The sequence below is a fragment of the Vicia villosa genome, linkage group LG3 (assembly GCF_029867415.1).
Source record: "Vicia villosa cultivar HV-30 ecotype Madison, WI linkage group LG3, Vvil1.0, whole genome shotgun sequence".
Lineage (NCBI taxonomy): Eukaryota > Viridiplantae > Streptophyta > Magnoliopsida > Fabales > Fabaceae > Vicia > Vicia villosa.
Window position 1 is genome coordinate 69,202,543 of NC_081182.1, and position 21,330 is coordinate 69,223,872.

A 21,330-nucleotide genomic window follows, 5' to 3' on the forward strand; every position below is an offset into this window, starting at 1 on the left:
ACTACAAAGCTCAAATTGATGATCTCAACAAGAAGATTCAAGGTCTTGAACAAGAGAAAATCAATTTAGCCCAAACTGAAGAAATCCCTTCGCCTGAAATTATTAACCAAGAAGTCTTGAAAGGACTTGGTCATGGTGAAAATGCCCTCAAGTTGGAAAGCAACATTCGACAACTTAGGCAAAACTTGTCTCGACTTGATTCTAAGATTGACTTTGAGTCAGCCAAGCTAGCTTATTTTAGGAACAACTTTCCAACTTTGTAATTTTATTTTCGACTAACTGACTATATTTTGTAATGACTGCCAACGCTCTTTATAAGGAACTTTTTGTAATGATTGGCCAAATTTTTAGCCATTTTAATATAATCTTTTGGTTTTATTCTATTATGCGAATTTCTTGAAGTATAGGTTTATATTTCTTCAAATATTTACCGTTTATCCTCAAGATTCGACCATCTGAATTTAGTTCTTCAATTTCATATGCATTGTTTGAAAATACTTGCAAAATTTTGAACGGTCCTTCCCAACTTGGGGACCATTTACCCAATAACTTATTCCTTTGATCCATGGGTAAAATAACTTTCCATACATAATCACCTATCATGAATGTTTTTTCTTTGACTTTCTTGTTGTAAGCTTTCGCCACTTTTTTCTTTTGTTTTATCAACCTATCTAACGCTATTATTCGTTCTTCGTCTAACTCTACTAATTCGTCTAACATCATACTCCAGTATTCATCAGACGAAAGGCTGTTTTGTCGTTGAATTCTAGCTGACTGTAAATGAATTTCTGCAGGCAACACAACATCATGCCCAAAAGTCAAACGAAATGGGGTAGTATTTATTGCTTCCTTTGGTGACGTTCGACAAGCCCAAAGGATTTGGTCGAGCGTTTGATGCCAATTTTTTGGCTTTCTCCCCACATGCTTTTTTATCAAATTTATAATAACTTTGTTAGCAGCTTCGACTTGACCATTAGCCTGAGCATAATACGGAGTGGATGTTAGTAATTTAAATCCTGTTTCAGCTGCAAAAGCTTGCATCTTTCGACCAATAAAAACTGATCCCTGATCAGTAGTGATAGTTTCTGGAATTCCATATATGTAAATAATGTGTTTTTGTATAAAACTAATCACTGCTTCTTGATCAGCATTAACCAGGGGAATTGCTTCTATCCATTTAGTAAAATAATCTATTCCTACTAAAATGAATCTTTGTTGTTTAGAAGATGCAGGTTTGATTTCTCCTATTAAATCCAAAGCCCATCCTCTAAAAGGCCAAGGTTTGACAATGGCATGCAATTCACTGGCTGGAACATGTTGAATGCCTGAAAATTTCTGGCACTCTTGGCACCCTCTTGCATATTCAATACAATCTTTTAACATTGTCGGCCAATATAAACCTTGTCTAAACAACAACCACTTCATCTTATGGCCTGACTGATGAGCTCCACAAACACCACTATGAACCTCTGACACAGCCAAATATGCTTCGGCTTCACTTAAGCATTTCAACAATACACCTTCAGCTGTTTTCTTGTATAAATCATTTCCCAATATCACATAGTTTAGAGCTCTGTATCTAATCTTTCGATCAGTTCCTCCGACTGGATTATTTAGGTACTGGACTAATGGGTTTCTCCAATCAGAAATTGTCATATTGTCGATGGCAAAAATTTCCAAGGCATGCAAATCTTTACTCTTTACTTTCAACTTTGTCTTCTACCCCCCCAAATTTTGACGTCGACAATTGACCCAACTTGTCTAACACTTCATGAGTCTCTTTCTCTTTGATATCGACCATATCTTCTAACTTGTTTTTAGAAAATCTATAGCCAGAAGCAATCTGTGCCTATTAATTGGCAATGTAATTATTCGATCTTGGTACATGTAAGACCTCAACATGTTCGAATTTCTCTAACAAGCGTACCACGATTGCATAGTACATTATTAGATTTTCTTTGATGCATTTATACTCTCTCTTGATTTGTCGAATTACTAACTCAGAATCACCTCGAATTTCAACCCGTGTTGCCCCCAAGTCTATTAGAGCTTTCAAACCAGTTATCAAGGCCTCGTATTCGACCTCATTATTAGAGCATACATCCTTCATTTTATAATGGAACTTTGTTGGAAGTCCGTCAGGAGAAATAATCAAGACTCCAATGCCTGATCCATTTTTATGACTAGAACCGTCAAAAAACAACTTCCAGTTAGTTTGATCGACTAGATTTGCAGATAGCTCGACTAACCCATGGTCAACTATAAAATCAGCCACAACCTGTCCTTTCATAGCTTTTAAAGGAACATATGTTAAAGAGAATTCAGTTAGCGCTAAGGCCCATTTACCAATTCGACTATGCAAAATTGGTTTAGACAACATATGTTTAATAACATCAAAATGAGAGGACACATACACATCAACAGGATTTATATATTGCTTAAGTTTGTTACATGAGAAATACAAGCATAAACATAACTTTTCAATATCATTATACCTAGTTTCAGCATCCACTAAGGTTCGACTTAAATATTATATAGCTCTTTCGACGCCATTATCATCCTCTTGGGCTAACATACTCCCAATTGTCGAACCTGATGCAGCTATGTACAATTTCATACTCTTTGTCCTATTGGGGGGTAACAAAATAGGAGGCTTAGTTAAATAGGCTTTTATTTGGTCGAACGCCTGTTGATGTTCTGGCTCCCATTTGAATTGATCTTGATTCTTGAGCTTCACAAGTGGTGAAAAAATCTTCGTTTTGCCACTTAGATTTGAAATAAATCTCCTCAAGAAATTAATTTTCCCCAACAATGACTGGAGTTGTTTCTTTGTTTCTGGCGCCTTTAGCTCCAAGATTGCTTTCGTATTGTTCTGGTTTATCTCAATACCTTTCTTGTGAACCACGAAGCCCAAGAAATCCCCTGCATGGACACCAAAAGCACATTTTAAAGGATTCATTTTGAGTCCATATTTTCTCATTCGTTCAAAAGACTGTTGAAGATGGTCTAAGTGACCATTTTCAGAGTTAGATTTTATTACAATATCATCGATATAAACCTGCATAAACTTGTCAATAAAATCATGAAACATGGAATTCATAGCTCGTTGATATGTAGCTCCAGCATTTTTTAAACCAAAGGGCATTACTACCCATTCATAAGTTCCTAAAGCACCTGGGCATCGAAACGCCGTCTTAGGTACATCTTCGTCTGCTATAAAAATTTGGTTATAACCTGAATATCCATCTAATAAACTGAGATATTCAAATCTGGCTGCGGAATCGACTAACATTTCAGCAACAGGCATGGGATATTCATCTTTAGGGGTAGCCTTATTTAAATCTCTGAAATCTATGCATATACGAAGGCTACCATTTTTCTTTATTACAGGCACTATATTAGCTAACCATTCGACATACCTCGCAGTTCGAATAAACTTGCTTTTCAGCAATCTTTCAATTTCTACTTTGATTTTTTCCATAACCTCTGGCGCAAATCTCCTAGGGAGTTGCTTGATAGGTTTCTTTCCTGGGTTTAAAGGTAATTGATGTTCAACCACACTTCGACTTAAACCAGGCATTTCATTGTAATCCCATGCAAAACAATCCTTATATTCTTTCAACAGTCGAACCAACTTGGTCTTTAGGTCACTTGTAAGTTTTGTACTTACATAAGTAGGTCTTCTAATGACTCCGTCACCTAAGTCAACTTCCTCAAGAGGATCTTGAGCTTACATTCTTTTTACCGATCCTAATGGATCCATTTCGAAACCTAAAGGTTCGTCATCGTATATCCCATCAAACCGTTCGACCTGATGATCGATTTCCGGATTGTTTGCATTTTTTACCATCATGGCCTCAATGGCCATATTTTTCTCTAGTTCGGCTTCTAAAGCTGTTTTTTTCCTGTTCTCGGCCAAATAAGCCGTTATTCGAGCCAGATATTCTGACTCAGTGGTCATCATCTTTGACTGTTGTCCTCTCCTATGGAGGACTTTCATGATTCAATGGTTCATTAGGATCTTCTTTATTCCAAATGAAACCATAATTTGGGTCCAAGTTCAGATACTTAGACACACTTTCATCAGAAGAATACACCTCTTCTGCTTTGTAGCAAGGGGCTACATTTGCCAGATGTTGGTCGAAATGCTTGCGACCACTCTTAGTTTTGTAATAGCTTTGGTCAGCTTCAACATTTTCCACTATACCATCTGGCCTCCAAATGGCCACACGCTGATGCAAAGTAGAGGGAACTGCCCCTATACCATGGATCCATTCTCGACCTAGAAGTAACTTGAAATTGGCTTGAGACGCAATCACCATAAAGATGGTTGACCTGACAGTCGAACCAACAGCTAATTTCACCTGAATTACTCCAAGTATTCCACTTGTCTTACCCTCATAATTAGACAACACCATATTGTGGGGTCTTAAATCTTTGTCAGATTTTCCCACTTTCTGAAGTGAGGAATAGGGCATTAAATTCACAGCAGCCCCACCATCGACGAACACTTTGTTTATTGGAACCCCATCCACTTTTGCCCTTATGAATAAAGGCTTCAAATGATACATCATTCCTCGATCTGGCTTCTCAAACACAGCCTTTTGTTCTTCCACTACTCCTTTTCCCATTACATAATAACAAACAGGCGTCTCTTCTACATTCTCGTCAGGGAGAATATCATCTTCATTCTCAGACACCTCAGATACTCTGTCGAACTCTGCTGGAAGTACAGATACAATTCCAAATTCAATTAACAACTCATCTGACTCTATGTCAAAGTTGTCGTCGACCTCTTCATCCGACAGTGGAGAATACTCAGGCTCTTTTTCTGTATTGAGAATCGGAGCATCATCATCAACTAATTCTTTGATGAGTTTCTTTCCCAGGATCATTCCTGCAGCCAACCTCTCATTTGCCACTTTGGCCTGCTCTTCAGTCAATCTCCTCTGAAAAGGTTTCGGCTGGTAGTGAGAGAAACCTGCCTGCATCATCTTTGAGTTTTCCTGGCCATTCTTATGGCTTCTTTGGTAATGCCTCCACTGCGTTCGAGTCATAAGATTCTTTCCTTTGTAATTTGGAGATATATAGTCTTTCCTCTTAGATCCACTATCAGTCCAAGAGCCTTCAGCATTTGCTCCAGTACCTTGGATCTGCCATTCAGGATGTTTACCTCCTCTGAAGTTAATGGGTTTCACCCACTTGTCCTCAGGGACATCCGTCTTAGGTCGAAAAGTCTTTGGCTTCTCAAACCTTTTCCTGTACTCTCCAGCCCTTCGACCACTGTTTTCTCCTGTATACATGAATTGACGATTCTTGCCTCGACGAGGGTCGAACCTCACTTTGTTTGCAACATCAACATTGAAAACAACATCACACCTTGGACATAATCCAACTTGAGAGTTGTTGTTGTGACACCTCTCAAGGAATTTCAAAAGGCTCTCGTTTGGCTCAGGATAGACCATGTTCAAGACTTTGCCATCAGTAGCACCATCTTGCTTTCCGCCGAAACCATCAGTAGTTTCGACCATCATCACATCAGCAAGCTCAGTATAGTGAGCCTCTTCGACTTGCAAGGGATCAGTATCCACTTGCATTGATGACTTTGGCTTTTCTCCAAACTGTAACCTTCCTTCTTTCAAAGCTTTCTGCACCAAATCCCTGAAAAGAACACATTGAGAAGTCTTATGACCCAGGAAATTATGAAATTTACAAAATCCTCTTTTTTTCTTTTGTTCAAGAGGAGGATTCTTAAGTCCTGGGGGTACTATGATTTGTCCATCAGTTACTAACAAATCGAATATCTCATCACATTTTGTTATATCAAATGAATACGTTTTACTAGAAAATTTATCATTTTTACTTTCGATCGGATTTTTATCTTTTGAGGGCTTGAGTAATTTACAAATATATGGTGGTCCCGGCTTCAATTCAGCCACATTGACCTCTCCCTCTTCGTATTCACTATCACTATCAGAGTCGAACTCATTTGTAGTAACATAAGCTATCTTTTCTTTCTTATGATATTTACTAACTCTGGCTTTTTCAGCTTTTAACCTTTCGACCTGGCGTACTCTGTCTGCCAGTAGTGCCATATCCCTTAAATGTTGGGTATCTAATTTCTTCCTTATGGAATAATCTAACCCACCTGCAGCCATTTCGACTAACTCATGTTCAGGAATTTGTGTAAAACATCTAGCTTTCAATAACCTGAAACGGTTGAGGTAGTCATCGACCGTTTCTGTACCCTTTCGCCTAACTCCAGCTAATTCTTTCAAACTAATCTTCGACTGTCCCATATAAAACTGTTCATGGAACAATCGTTCTAACTGACTCCATGAAAATACAGATTGTGGAGTTAAGGTCGTGAACCAAGTAAAGGCATTTTTTGTTAAAGAACTTGGGAAATATTTCACTTTTAAATTCTCATTGTTTGCTAATTCTCCAGCCTCTGTCTGGAATCTAGCAATATGTTCGACTGTCGACTCGCCAGTCTCACCAGCAAATTTGGTAAATTTTGGAATTTTCCAACCCCTAGGCAATTATGTCTGCCTTATGTACTCTGACAATGGGGAAACAAAATTTGGTCTATGCAAACCTACATTTATTCCATTCTGAACTAAGATTTGTTCGACTATATTCGAAATATTATTGTGTCCAACATTGACATCTTGCTGGATATTTCTAAGAACCTGATCAGCATCTTGATGCCTTTGTACTACTCTAGGGATTTCTTGTTCAATTTGTTCCCCATTTCTAGGAGTTTCAACTACTCTAACATTCGACCCTTGTGGAGTCGAAAGGTTTGGTTGTGGGGGCGCTCCAAAGAAATCTGCTATTCTGGCCATTTGTCTAGCCAATATTTCATAACTTTGGTTCGTATTGTTTATCATGGGAGTAAAAACAATTCCCATTTGTTGAGTAAGGGCATTCACCATTTCATGATTACTTTCGTCTATTTGTTGTCGAATTGACAACATTGACGTAGTACTTAAAGATGGCAAAACCTGGTTATTGTAACCTATGCCCATAGGTCGACCCCCTGGATTTGATGTGCTTGTTGCCATCATGCTGTCGGAGTACAATGAAGGATTAGTGTGTAAACCTTGCATCATAGACGTAGGCATTCCAAACTGAGGGTTAAAACCTGGTGGAGGTATCATTCTATGAAACGGCGGTCGTAATGGGTTAAACGGTGACCGCACGTTCATTGGTGATGATACCAACGTTGCTGCCGTCGATCCACCAATATTTGTTGTTCTAACTGGGGATGAATTTGCGGCATTTTGTGATGTTGTTCCGGTTAGAACAACTCCTTGGTTTCCAGAAAGGTCAGAATCATTTGCATTAACTTCAGACATGTTAGTTAATTTTCGACCACTTCTTAGAATCATACATAACTAATGCACTAACAAATATAAAACAAACAGCAATTGACGAGTCCCACTGGGCGTGCCAATTTGTTTACACAGAAAAATGGTAAACAAGCGCTAGTTTCCTTTTTAAAGGTTACTTTTGCGGAATCAACTAGAATATTCCAGGACTAATTGCTTTAATTTGTTTATTACGTGTATCTGGTTTGTATTAAATGCAACAGTGACTTTGAAAGTAAAAGTAAACACTGAAATTGAAGGCTTTGAAGTAAATAAAAGCAATTAAAAAGCAGTAAATGTGCACTGAAAACGAAATATAACGTAAAATGATTGCATAAATTACACTGGTACGCATACGTACATTCCAAAGTTGCACTCGTCACTCATTATTGCACAGAGATTTGAGTTTACTTGTGTTTTGTAGAAAATGCGGACCTCAAACTGTTCCTATGGAACTTGCTTAAATAGTAAAAATAAAATAACTACTACTAACGGTTGACTGATTATCAGTCAACACGTGTCTTCGACATGCAAGATCTTCAACTGTGAGACCTCCACGCGTCCTGTGAAAACTGCCAGAAAACTGCTTGAAGCTGCCTTTTAACTTCTAATGCCTTCCGACTTCAGGGCTATACTTAAACAAAACGTCTAAGTTTTTCTGTTTGTTCTAGTCGAACATGCATATTGACTAATTCTAGTCGAACCTTGGCAATGATGATTTATAGATAGTCGAACGTCAGCTTTGACTAAACAAGACCTTTTAGTCAGACTTTTCTCTTTAGATTCTTTAATAATCTCACCTGTTTTAGGGATTATTTTACCATTATTTAATAAGTCGAAATCCTAGGGTAACAAGGTGTTATATGCCATGTCATGCGTCTTGCATGCACAAGTGACGTAAGTTGTTTTATTGATGAGTGACGTAAGTTGTGTGTGCTCCACACCACATCTCTGCACAGACGAGTGATATAGACGTTCCTTTACAAACGAGTTATGTGGATCTTAAAAGTAAAACCTAATGAACCTAGACATCCAAAAAGAGTTATATTAGATTAAGACACTTAGGACTATAAAAGGTGACACAACTAGAAGTGTACACACTCATACACTAATTGATAACTCTTCTGATGCTAAGTTAGTAAGAGTCACAAACAGTTATCTTAGTGAAATTGTGAATGAATCACTCCTATTTTATTCCTCTCCTTTTATAGCGATTATGATCTCTTTCTTTGGAAGACTCAATTGATGCCATTTAACGTGATTGATCAGGTATCTAATGATGATTGAGAATCGACTTTGATGAAGGAGATCTTCGTAGCTGATTTCCATAATTAGTAATAAATGCGTATCTTTATCACACCTAGATCGAATATCGACCCCAATAAGAGTCGAGTCGGTACCTCCTATTCGACCCACTAACATGCCCATACCGTTTCATGCCATATGGGCGGGTTGCTCCATGTTCAATTATATAGGCCTAATTCCGTTTTTACGCCATCCAGGCAGGCTTTTCCATGCCCAATTGCAGAGTTCGACCCAATACTTCAAAAGGGGTGGGATCTAACCCTATTAAATATCTAAAATGTACAAGTAAAAAGAGGGGCATATTTATCTAAGACAAAATCCTTAGTTATTTTTTAAGAATACTCTTAGATTTTGTTTGAGAGTTTGGAGGGGAGGGTTTCGAAAATACATTTTATCTAAGACAATCAATACACCTACATTTTATCCTTAGTTATTTTCTAAGAATATTCTTAGGTCTTATTTCGGAGTTAAATTTCCTTCTATAATATTCCGTAGAGCAGTTCATCGTTGTAATTATCTTGTGTATACTATAAATACACGATGACATTCCGTCAATTTTTGAGAGATTATCATGATTAATTTGTTGAGTCAAATTAATACCAAATTATATATATTTTTTGGTTACACCAAATTATAATCTAACATCTAACACTTTGTAGAATATGTAAAAAATATTCAATCTATTTTATATATACATTAAAATGGAATCAAGATGTACAATCATATGCTTCGTGTAAGTTTGATCAATATCAGTTTATAAATTTGAAAATAAATTCGATTAAAAATATGAACCGTTTGATCTAGACCGGACAGTCGAGATGCGCATGACTACATGCAGTTGCACTGCATCTATTTCTGATGATAAAATAATTTCTGACTAGATTTAATTTATCTTTGGGCCAAACACAATAAGTCTAAAGGCCCCAACAAATGAGCATTCATATTAAGAAAAGGTTGTTTTGTAAAGTGATTGCATGTATTAGATCTAACATAACATAATAAAACTACTATTATTTCATCTATAAACTCTACTCATGAAAAGATCATAGGAATATTTTAATAGCACACTTCAGAATGAGGCTGAAGTTTAGCCAAATTGATTGCACCCTTTCAATTCCATGACCACTACTAACTCGGTTCCAACCAAAACATTATCCTATAAAAGGACCCTCTTAAGTCGATTCTCACAATACCAAATAGTAAAACATGTTTGTAATGAAAAACATGTTTCTGTCTAACACCAAAATCATGTTCATTATTGTCTTATTCTTCTTGGTTTGTGTTGGATTATGCAATGGTGCAAATCATGAAACACCATTGCAAGGTAGAAAAGGACAGTGGCAACTGCTTCTCAACAACACAGGCGTTGTTGGTATGCACATGGCATTAACCTACAAAAACACTGTCATAATGTTTGATCAAACTGGAGGAGGCCAATCTAGATACAAACTTCAAAAACGATTCAACGGAACAACATGTAGAAAAAACAACAACAATGATTTAACCGATTCAACATGCTATGCTCATTCAGTTGAGTATGATATCAATGCCAATAGAATAAGACCTTTGAGGCTTGACACTGATCCTTGGTGTTCCTCAGGTTCTTTCCTAAGCAATGGAACACTTCTACAAACAGGAGGCTATCATCAAGGTGCTAAGAGGGTTAGATTCTATAGACCTTGTGGGAATAATCAACATTGTGATTGGATACAATCAAAGAAAACTCTATCTGATGAAAGGTGGTATGCTTCTAGTCAGATTCTACCAGAACATGACAGGGTTGTTCTTGTTGGTGGAAGAAGAGTTTTCACTTACGAATTTGTCCCGAAAAGTAGTCCTAATGAAAAATCTTTCGAACTTCCGTTTCTGCATCAAACCAATGACAGAAACTCTGATGGCAACAATTTATATCCCTTCACCCACCTTTCATCCGACGGACACTTGTTCGTTTTCGCCAACCGTGATTCCATTTTACTCAACTTGAGACGTAATAAAGTAATCAAGACGTTTCCTCGGATTCCAGGAAGCGGGTCGAGAAACTACCCGAGTTCGGGATCATCCGTGTTACTCCCATTAGACCATAAAGACAGGTTCCAGAAAGCTGAAGTGATGGTATGTGGAGGTTCATCCACAGGAGCACTCAGTGCTGCTAAAAGCAAAAGGTTCATTTCAGGTTTAAGATCATGTGGGAGAATGGTGATCACAGGAAACAAACACACATGGGAAATGGAGTACATGCCGAATCCGCGTCTCTTACACGACATGTTGATTCTACCTACAGGTAACATCTTGATTATAAACGGTGCTAAACATGGTTGTGCAGGATATGACAATGCTAGAAACGCTTCGCTCGAGCCTTATCTTTATACTCCAAAGAAAAAGCTAGGAAAAAGATTCACCATCCTTCAGAAAACAATGATAGCAAGAATGTATCATTCATCAGCAACTCTTCTACCTGATGGAAGAGTGTTAGTTGCTGGTGGTAACCCGCATGGCAGATACACTTTTCAGAATGTAGCATACCCAACAGAACTTAGACTTCAAGCATTTGTTCCACATTACATGGAGAAGAGGTATCATACTTGGAGGCCAAGTAACCTGACCATAGAGAATCATGCAGTTGGGTATGGTAAAGAGTTTAATGTAAGTTTTGTGTTGAGGAGGAGGCCAAGTGATGAGGTGAGGTTCAGTGTTTATTCGCCGCCGTTTACTACTCACGCGTTCGCGATGAATCAAAGGATGTTGAATCTGAGGTGCAGGAGAATGGTGAGAAGTAGAGAGGGGAGGGTGAGGGCAGTGTTAGAAGCTCCACCGTCATCTATTGTTGCACCTTCTGGTTATTACTTGCTCACGGTTGTGAATGAAGGAATTCCAAGCATTTCACAGTGGATTCAGTTTGTTCATGCTTAGGCTTCTTTGCATGAAAATTACTAAAAGAATCTCATGCACAAATATGAGTAATGCGAGAAAGCTATATAGTTCATTATATGCATTTCAATATAGATTTAAAGCTACTAGATCATAGTTTTTATGTTTGCCATGAGATTATATATGCATAGTGAGGCATGGTGTAGTTTCTATATAAATTAATAAAAGAGATTATTTGATAAGCTTATTAGACCTTATATCTCAACTTGAATGAAGCTCGTTCAAAATGGATGATTACTTTTAGTTTTGTTGACCGCAAGTTAAATTGCTTAGATTTTTTTTAAAAATTATGTGTGAGTGAATTTGCTACTTTTTAAAATAAATTTTTGAATGGAAAATGAAATTTCTTTTATATAACATACTCATATTTTTAAATTTAGTTGAGTACTAACATAACAACCAATTAAATATTATGATATAAAATAATATAATAATTATATAAACTCAAATTTAATGAGGTTCATACAAACGGATCAATTTATTTGATATAATATAAAAGTATGTTTATAAATTTAAAATTAATTATTAAATAATAATAATTATATAAACTCAAATGTAATAAATAAATTTTGGTTAAACCTGAAATATTACAGTAAATGATTAAATAATTAAAATAAGTGTAGTGTGATATAATTTTCACTTAATGTATCTTTTATGATTAAAGGGGTAAATTCCTTTATTCAAGGCATGTTTCCCACACACGATACAACTATCACCTGTTAACAAAAGAAAACCGAGTGACGTGTCCACCACCCTCACTTGCACAGTCTAACGACAAAATTTCGAGTCAAAATAACTCAACAACCTAATCCTATCTATCACTGTAACAAAAGATATGCATGAATGAATAAAAAATTGTCGGGGACAACTTCATTACCCATCACAAAAAGTTAGGTAGTGTACATTCCACCAATCATATTGAATCATTTAATTTTATCTTATTTAATTAATTATTAAATAGTATATTTTGTTGTTGTTTCCAAAGCAATTTACACTAAGGGTAACACTACCCAACTTTTTGTGTTGGGTAGATAAGAATTCACCAAAATTGTCACATAATATAAAGGGTTAATGAACTTTTTCGTCCCTTTAAATATTTCAAATTTCGTTTTTAGTCCCTCCAAAATTTTTCTTCAAGAAATCGTCCTTTCAAAATTTTTCTTCCGAATTATTGGTCCCTAACGTCAAATTTCGTAGCTAATCAGTGGCTAAAGTCGTAGCTAATCTCTAGCAAATTTGACGTTAGGGACCAATAGTTTAGACGAAAAATTTTGAAGGGACGATTTCTTAAAGGAAAATTTTGGAGGGACTAAAAACGAAATCTGCAATATTTAGAGGGACCAAAAAGTTCATTAACCCTAATATAAATAAAGCAACCTCCCTTCCACACTCAGCTCATCATTCATCAATATACCTAACAAATTCCATTATCCAATTACTTTCTCAACTTCCTTTTGGTGTTGCATCTCTCATTTTCTTTCCTCCTTTGACTGCCAAAATGACGAATACGGTTGTGCCTACGGTAAAGGACGAGTGTCTTATGGTGAAAAGCCACGTGATTTTGACACGTGTCCCGAAAAACATTGTGGTATCTCCGGTTTCCACAGGATCCGCTTTTTTAGGCGCTACTTCCCCAATTCCAAGCTCCCGTCATGTCTTCACTCTCGGCACTCTCCGGTAACTCTCACTTCTTCTCTTTTCTTTTCTCTTTTCATACAATGTTCATAGAAACGGTTAGAGATATTAGCATTTGTTACATGTTAGTTACAAATTGGTTACACTAGATGAGAGTTAGTTATTAGTTGCAAGTTAGTTACAAATTGGTTATACTACATGAGAGAGTTAGTTATAATCTTACTCTATATAAGTATCATTGTATCACTTTAATGAAATTAAGCTCTCATTTGATCAATAAAAATGCAGAGGATATAGGTTATTATCTTTATTCAGAGTCAAAATATGGTGGATGATACCACGTGTAGGAAGATCCGCGAGTGATGTTCCAATGGAAACTCAATTGCTGCTAGTAGAAGCAAGAGAAGAGACTGCTCTTAAACCAGATATTTCTTCTGATTCTCAAGAGCTAGAACAAGAGAATATTTCCTACATTCTCTTCTTGCCTGTGTTGGACGGAGCATTTCGCGCAAGTTTGCAAGGAACTGCATTTAACGAGCTTCAATTCTGCGTTGAAAGTGGTTAGTTGGTTTATTTTTCATTTTCTTATATGTTTTGTGGCATGTTTTGATAATCAACATGCTTTCCTATCATTTGTCTGAGACTTTTGATTTTCTAGTACCAGAGGCAATCGATTTTTTTACAGAGTCCAAAGACTTATGCATAGCAATGTTGTGTCTCTTAAGTCAATGAATGTAGTTTTTAAAATGATTGATTTGCCATCCAAAAAAAGGTAGGGACATAGCTCATTACCCGTTTGCCTACCTTCTATTTTTGTATTATCTTTATTATATGTTTAAATTGAGTGTTGAAATAATGAAGCATAGAAGCTTTGAAGTGATAATGTGTTTAAGCCTTTTCAATTTGTGACCAACTTTCCTCTTTTAACAATTGAGTTTCAAATCTTAGTTAGAACTTAGAAGGTTTCCATTATGGGAAACTAGTCGGTTAGAGTTTTTTTTAGTTAGTTGAGTTTTGCTTACCGCTTATTTGATAAGCTATATAAGATTGATGCATGTACAATTTCAAATGAAGCTCAATAATGCAAATTGATTGCTTCACTCTTTCTCTCTTTTCTTCATGATGAATTCAATATTCTAACAGTGATAGAGAAAAATATTCTACATTATAAATTTCTCATTGTCAGATCAGCTGTTTAAATTCAATACTAATATGAATTTTGATTTTTGAATGTTTCAGGAGATGCCTGTGTTCAAACTTCTCAGTCGCTTGAGGCAGTATTTGTAAATTCAGGTGACAATCCATTTGAGCTAATCAAGGATTCTATCAAGTATGTTTTTTTTCTTGTTCCAGAATGTCCATATTCTTTGTGATATGATAATTGAAAGAACAAATTTCATATCCACTTTATTGGTAATTAATGATATAGGATATTAGAGAAACACAAAGGAACTTTCTGTCATCTTGAAAACAAGGAGATTCCTGTACATCTTGATTGGTTTGGTTGGTGCACTTGGGATGCATTTTACACTCAAGTAAATCCACAAGGAATAAAAGACGGGATTCAAAGGTACGTACATTTTCAAGTAACTTACCTATGTGATAAGCCTGCAAAATTTGAAAATATTGATGATGATTTTTTTCCTATTAAATTAAATAGTCTCTCAAGTGGAGGTTTTACGCCAAAGTTTGTCATTGTTGATGATGGATGGCAAGAGGCGCTCAACGAGTTTCACAAAGAAGGCGAACCAATAATTGAAGGAACTCAGTATGTCTCTCTTTTTGATCAAGGCCATACTTTTTTGTTCCGTTTCTTATTTCTCATGCTCACATATTTTATAACCTATTAGGTTTGCAACAAGACTGATAGACATGAAGGAAAATAGAAAGTTCAGCAGTGCTGGTTCCAACAATTCTTGCAACAATCTCCATGATTTTGTTCATTCTATCAAAGATAACATGGATGTAAAGTAAGCTGTCAGAATTCAGCAAGAAGCCTATAAAACAAAACTTCCATGCCGCAATTCATGGTAACTTAAGAACTGACAATGAAATATTTCTGCATTCTGCAGATACGTTTACATGTGGCATGCTTTAGCTGGTTATTGGGGAGGACTACTCCCGTCTTCAGATGCGATGAAAAAGTATAATCCGAAGCTTGTATATCCAATTCAGTCACCTAGTAACACAGGGAACCTAAGAGATATAGCCATGGACAGCTTGGAAAAATATGGAGTTGGAATCATAGATCCATCAAAATTATATGATTTTTACAATGACTATCACAGTTATCTTGCTAGCTGTGGTGTCGATGGAGTCAAAGTAGATGTCCAAAATTTAATAGAAGCCTTGGGTTCAGGTTATGGTGGACGTGTTTCATTAACCAAACAGTATCAAGAAGCTTTAGAGACATCAATTGCAAGGAACTTTAAACGCAATAACCTCATTTGCTGCATGTGTCACAACTCCGATTCAATTTACAGGTTTGCATTCTTAATAGTCTTAAGCTAATACAATCTTAAATATTCTTCGGATTCTGTTTTCTGATGAGTAGTCCTTTTTTTTTTTTATTATTCTTAATTGTCAGTTCAAAGAAGAGTGCAATAGCGAGAGCATCCGAGGATTTCATGCCAAGGGAACCAACTTTTCAAACCTTACACATTGCTTCAGTAGCTTTTAACAGTCTTCTTCTAGGGGAAATATTTGTGCCAGACTGGGATATGTTCCATGTAATATTCTTGTGCCATTACTTTTCTTTATCTTTCATGTCTGAAAATGCTAATGAGTTAGTCGCTTCATGTTGGCTCTGAAATGTGGATATTTTAGAGCAAGCACGAGACAGCTGAGTTTCATGCTGCAGCAAGAGCAATAGGTGGTTGTGCAGTATATGTTAGGTAATGCATCGAGTCTGATACAATTATTGGTCTCACTTATTTTTCTTTAAAAAATTACTATATAGATTGAAGGAAAAAAATTCCATTTTTGATGCATAACAGTGATAAGCCGGGAAATCATGATTTTAAAATCCTGAAGAAACTAGTACTGCCTAATGGATCAGTCTTGAGAGCAAGATATGCAGGTCGTCCTACTCGAGATTGTTTGTTTCAAGATCCTGTAATGGATGGTAAAAGGTAAGTTAAGTTGTTACTATTAGTCTCTAGTTTGCCATAATTTTCTGACTAGTTTTCATTCTTATGGAACAACTATATATTTTTTTAATTCTTTATAGTCTGCTGAAAATATGGAACTTAAACAAGCTGACCGGGGTGATAGGCGTCTTTAATTGCCAAGGAGCAGGAAGTTGGCCAATGAAATCATCAGAAGTCACACCGACACACTTAACCATTTCAGAGAAAATTAGACCACTTGATGTTGAGTTTCTTGAAGACATCGCAGGTGAAAAATGGAATGGAGACTGCATATTATATGCCTTCAATGCAGGTTCGAATTTAAACTTAGGAAATGCTTGGATTAAATAATTTAAGTCTATCTATCTACTGACATAAACACTTGTGAGACAGTTTTATAGAGTTCATGGAAACACCTTATGATATGTCTATAAGTTTGTTTCGGCTTATTTCCATAAGCTCTCCAGGATCTCCAGGATGGCTTATAAAACAGTTTGGAATAGCGTATACATAAAAACTTAAATGATAAGTGTGTATCCTCTAAGCAAATGATAAGTGTGTATGCTCTAAGCAAATGATAAGTGTGTACGCTCTAAGCGCTTAAGTAATGTCTACGCCTTTTAGAACCTTACATATCCAAAATACTTACAAATTGTACAATATTGCAGGCTTGCTTTCCAAGCTACCAAGTAGAGGAAAACTAGAAGTGTCCTTGGAAACTCTTCAATGTGAAGTATATACAGTTTCTCCAATCCGGGTAAGTGTCGTGGCATTGCTACATAATACATTTTGCGAAAATCATCTTTCTTTCTTTTTTTACCAAATCTAATGTTATAAAATGTTAACATATGTATAAACAGGTGTTTGGTCATGATGTGCAATTTGCACCAATTGGATTGCTTGACATGTACAATTCAGGAGGAGCCGTAGAAGAACTGTCTTGTACAATAGATGTTGCAGATTGCATAGAAGTAAAAATCAAAAGCAAAGGAGGTGCCCGTTTTGGAGCATACTCGAACGTTAGACCGAAACATTGCTTGGTGGACATGAAAGAGGAGGAGTTTTGTTACAACTCTGAAGATGGGTTAGTGACAATTAAACTTGGTGGTGAAGGCAATTCAAAGGACATAGAACTTGTATTCTAAGAGTTGAGGTAGTTTAAATGTTGATATACATAATGACTACATGTTTTTGTATATTGTTAGTAATGATAACTTTTAGTGAGGTCTCTCTTCTCAACCATAGACCTTTCTTATTGGATTTAAGTCCAGTTTTACTCCGACGAATATATTATTGATATTTTGTTTTATTAATAAAACAACTGTTACTGATATGTAAAATTTGAATATTTTAATTTTGAGATTAAATGAGCAAATTGAACGAGACTTGTTTCAAAAGAGTGTGGACTGGAAGGGCCTTTGTTGGAAGGAGTTGCTCTTCCACCCCTTAGGGGGGAAGAGTCACCCTAATGAAATCCGAAATTACTCTTCCAATATTTTAAAAATACATCTTCAAACACACCTAATGCATACTGAAATACGTTTTAAGTGATACAACTCTATTTTTTTTTTTTGTTGAAATTAGTCGGAAGTGTATCTCTGGACTAATTGATGGACAATTTACTAGCAAGTGTACTAATGTTGTTATCGAAGTAATAAAAATAAGTTTGTCTCCACAGGAATTGCAAACTTAAAACAAGGTACAGTTGAAAATGAAAGAGAGAAGTTTTTAGAACAATTATGATAAAGGCGACCGGGTCTTATTATCAGAATCCCCCTATTTCTACTTAATTGATGAAAACACGCGTTAACAGACATACACTAGCTACAAAGTTACACTACAAATTAACTCTACCATTACATCCAATTCCCTGACATGTAGCTCACTAGCCTAAGCATTAATCTCTCGATCCCCTAAGTCAATTATACTGTTAAAGCAGACAACACAACGCGTTAATCCATAAGTCATAACTTCTAATCATACTATTCCGTCAATTAGTGAATTCAACAACAGTTAAAGTATGTAAGATAAATAGTGTTAGGGTCAGTAGTCACTACTTATCAAGATCAATTCGAATGTCATAACAAACAAAAGGCAACGAGCACAATCAATAACTGAATAATAACAATGATTTTGAACAATTACATTAACATCTTCAGATCATATGTCTCAATCAAGTAAAAACAGATTCATTATTAAATGAGACCTAACCTAAGAGGAATCTAACTACTCATGTTGAAATTATTCAATACCATATGTAGATTCGAAGAACATGAAGAATCACCGAAGAAATAGCTTTCCAATAGCTTCAATGACCTCCAAAAACTCTAAAATCGCTCAAATACGTCACTTTTCTCTATCTAGAATCGAACCCTTTTTTCTTTTCCTCTTTTCCCTTATAAAGCTGCCAAAGCGTGTCACCCAAAAGTTCAACGCAGGCACGTTGACTAATAAAACAGGGACTAGTTTTTTCCAGTAGATCGCAGGCTAGCAGCGCGTTTTTGTTTCGTTTTTCATTAGTTTTCTCAATAAGTGATTTTCTTCATCCAAAAGTGTTTTTTCAAGCTTATTTTCACTCTTTTGCTTCTAACTAGCTCATTTCAAGTCCGATTGGCCGAATTGTCTTGCTATACGACGTGCAATGACATCATGTCATTACAACCCTAAAATTAAACTCTTGATTGACCCCAAGTAATCTGTTTGCACACTGAAACTTTGTCAAATTAAATTACAATCCTTACCAAATGAATGTCATTTACTTTTGTCTATCGAGACACACGTTCTCTTATTTGCTTTAATCAATTTAGATTAGTTATTCCAGCACGAGTACTCAACCTATCTCCCTACTCACCACTATGAACTCAATTGCAACGATGTTCACTCAATCAACATACAAGAGTAAATATCATTGAATTTGTAATCTATCTAAAATTCAGTCAAATGATATTTTAACACACACATTTGAGGACTTTTAAGGTTGTATCTTGGCTTGTCTCAAGGTAGGATAATTTTTTAATCACCGGCTTAAACTTTGGAGTTAGGTGCATCTTTGTCCTTCTATTATCTTCTTCCTTTCATATCAGTCTTTCTTTTATATTTGGTACTAGAAAATTTTTCTAATTTTTGGAGGACCTTAAAATGTGTTGGGTTCGAACAACAATAAATCATAAAACTCAAATTGGACTGAATGAATCCGTCCAAACCCTATATAGGTTACTCGTTGACCCGCTCACCAGAACAGAACCGACCCATTGAATAAAAAAAGTCATGGATAGAATCGAATTTCTTTGGGTGGTTTTTTTCAGTCCAACCCTAGGCGAGATTATAACTAATTTTCATAATAATTATTCTTAAAACTTAGTATGACAATTCAGACATTTAACACGGTGTATTTAGTTTAATTACTTTCTCATTTACTCCACATTGGTGCATTACTTGCGCGACACATCTTGCTGCAATTCAATCAATAAATCAAGTTTCATATTTAACAAATTTATACAATTAACCATCTAGAGATTACTTTATTAATTAAAATTTTAAATTCTATTTTGAGCGGGCCACAAGGTTCAAAAGCGTAACCTAGTTGCAGTATAAGCAGTTATCACGTGTAGAGTTGACAGACTTCGTTTTCCTTGACGTCACATAGTATTCATCACGAGAATATCATGTCAATCTCCTTGAATTCATCCAACGATCAACTGCATTCTACACGTGTGAAATTATCAACCATCTTCCTTATTTAAAGAGGAAACACACCACTTTTAAGGTACAAAATTTATTCCTATTCAAATTCCACATTTTTACACTATTATTGTCTTGAATGTTAGAGTAATAATCTTGTAAGTCACCCCCTCTCTACCGCGTCAGAAGCTTTGAACCACCACAATTAATTATAAATTCATCACAGCTTTGATTATACACCAATTTTAGAATAATATATTGACGTTGTTTGTAAAAATCAAACTCATAACCTTTAAACTTACATCTATTTCTTGATTTAAAACATACATCTATTTCAGATCATAACCTTTAAACTTACATCTATTTCTTGATTTAAAACATACATCTATTTCAGAGCAGAACAAATCTATATAATATTTTATAGACATTTATTAGGAATCTATATAATATTTCTAAATATTTTTTTAATGTACCGAAAATTTTGTTGATACCAAAAATTTTATTCGAAAATGTTGTTTTTCTTTAGAAGGAATATTTTTGGTATTAAGAAAAATTAGAAAAAATCATATATAATTTTATAATTTTAGGATGACATCTAAAATTTTTTAAAAATTATTTTTAAAGAAAAGCTAAAACAAACCGACAATTGTTTGATAGTTATGTTTTAACATATACACTTTTTATTAAATAAATAAAATATAATTTTATAATAAATATCTTGATAATTTTTTTTTCTTTTGACATCAAAATATATTCGACTTGTAATCATATTAATTAATAATTCAATAATTAGATTTATCTTTTATATGAGCAAACTTTAAATCACAATCAATATTTTAATAACCTTTTTAATCCAAAAAATACATTATTATTAAAAAAAAAAATTATAAAATTTAATATGTTGAATTTAAAAAGTACTAGACTACTAGTACATATACAATCTAAAACTGATCAAGAGTAGTGGTTACTTTTTTACTAATATTTTTGTGGCGCAGATCCCATTCATGATTCGACAGTAGTGGTTGAGGTTATTCCTACCCTTGTCGATAACAATATGAATCAGATTCTTACTATGATTCCATTGATGGAGGAAGTTTCTAATACGGTTCACAGTCTGAACAAAACCAGCTCGTCGGGCCCTGACGGTTTTTGAGGTGTCTTTCTATCATACTTATTGGGACATTATTAAGATGGAGGTGTATGAAGCAACAGTTCAATTCTTCCAAATTGGCTGGATTCTCCCCAACTATAATTCATGCTCAGTTATTTAAGTCTCGAAA

General features: G+C 35.4%; 2 protein-coding genes and 1 pseudogene across 2 annotated transcripts; 2 read left to right on the forward strand and 1 right to left on the reverse strand.

Annotated features, from left to right (window-relative positions):
• Window positions 1–5,546: 5,546 nt before the first annotated feature.
• On the reverse strand, window positions 5,547–6,953 carry LOC131656047 (uncharacterized; annotated as a pseudogene).
• A 2,949-nt stretch (window positions 6,954–9,902) lies between these two features.
• On the forward strand, window positions 9,903–11,588 carry LOC131658270 (aldehyde oxidase GLOX-like). The gene has a single exon (XM_058927582.1). It carries the CDS (start codon window positions 9,903–9,905, stop codon window positions 11,586–11,588), a length of 1,686 nt encoding a protein of 561 aa, XP_058783565.1.
• A 1,405-nt stretch (window positions 11,589–12,993) lies between these two features.
• On the forward strand, window positions 12,994–17,666 carry LOC131661795 (probable galactinol--sucrose galactosyltransferase 2). The gene is made up of 13 exons (XM_058931428.1): window positions 12,994–13,283; window positions 13,530–13,801; window positions 14,481–14,571; window positions 14,671–14,811; window positions 14,902–15,009; window positions 15,092–15,211; window positions 15,314–15,724; window positions 15,829–15,970; window positions 16,068–16,135; window positions 16,238–16,372; window positions 16,471–16,682; window positions 17,038–17,126; window positions 17,230–17,666. The coding sequence occupies exons 1-13, from the start codon at window positions 13,105–13,107 to the stop codon at window positions 17,512–17,514; spliced, it is 2,253 nt and encodes a 750-aa protein (XP_058787411.1). The 5' UTR covers window positions 12,994–13,104; the 3' UTR covers window positions 17,515–17,666.
• Window positions 17,667–21,330: the final 3,664 nt, after the last annotated feature.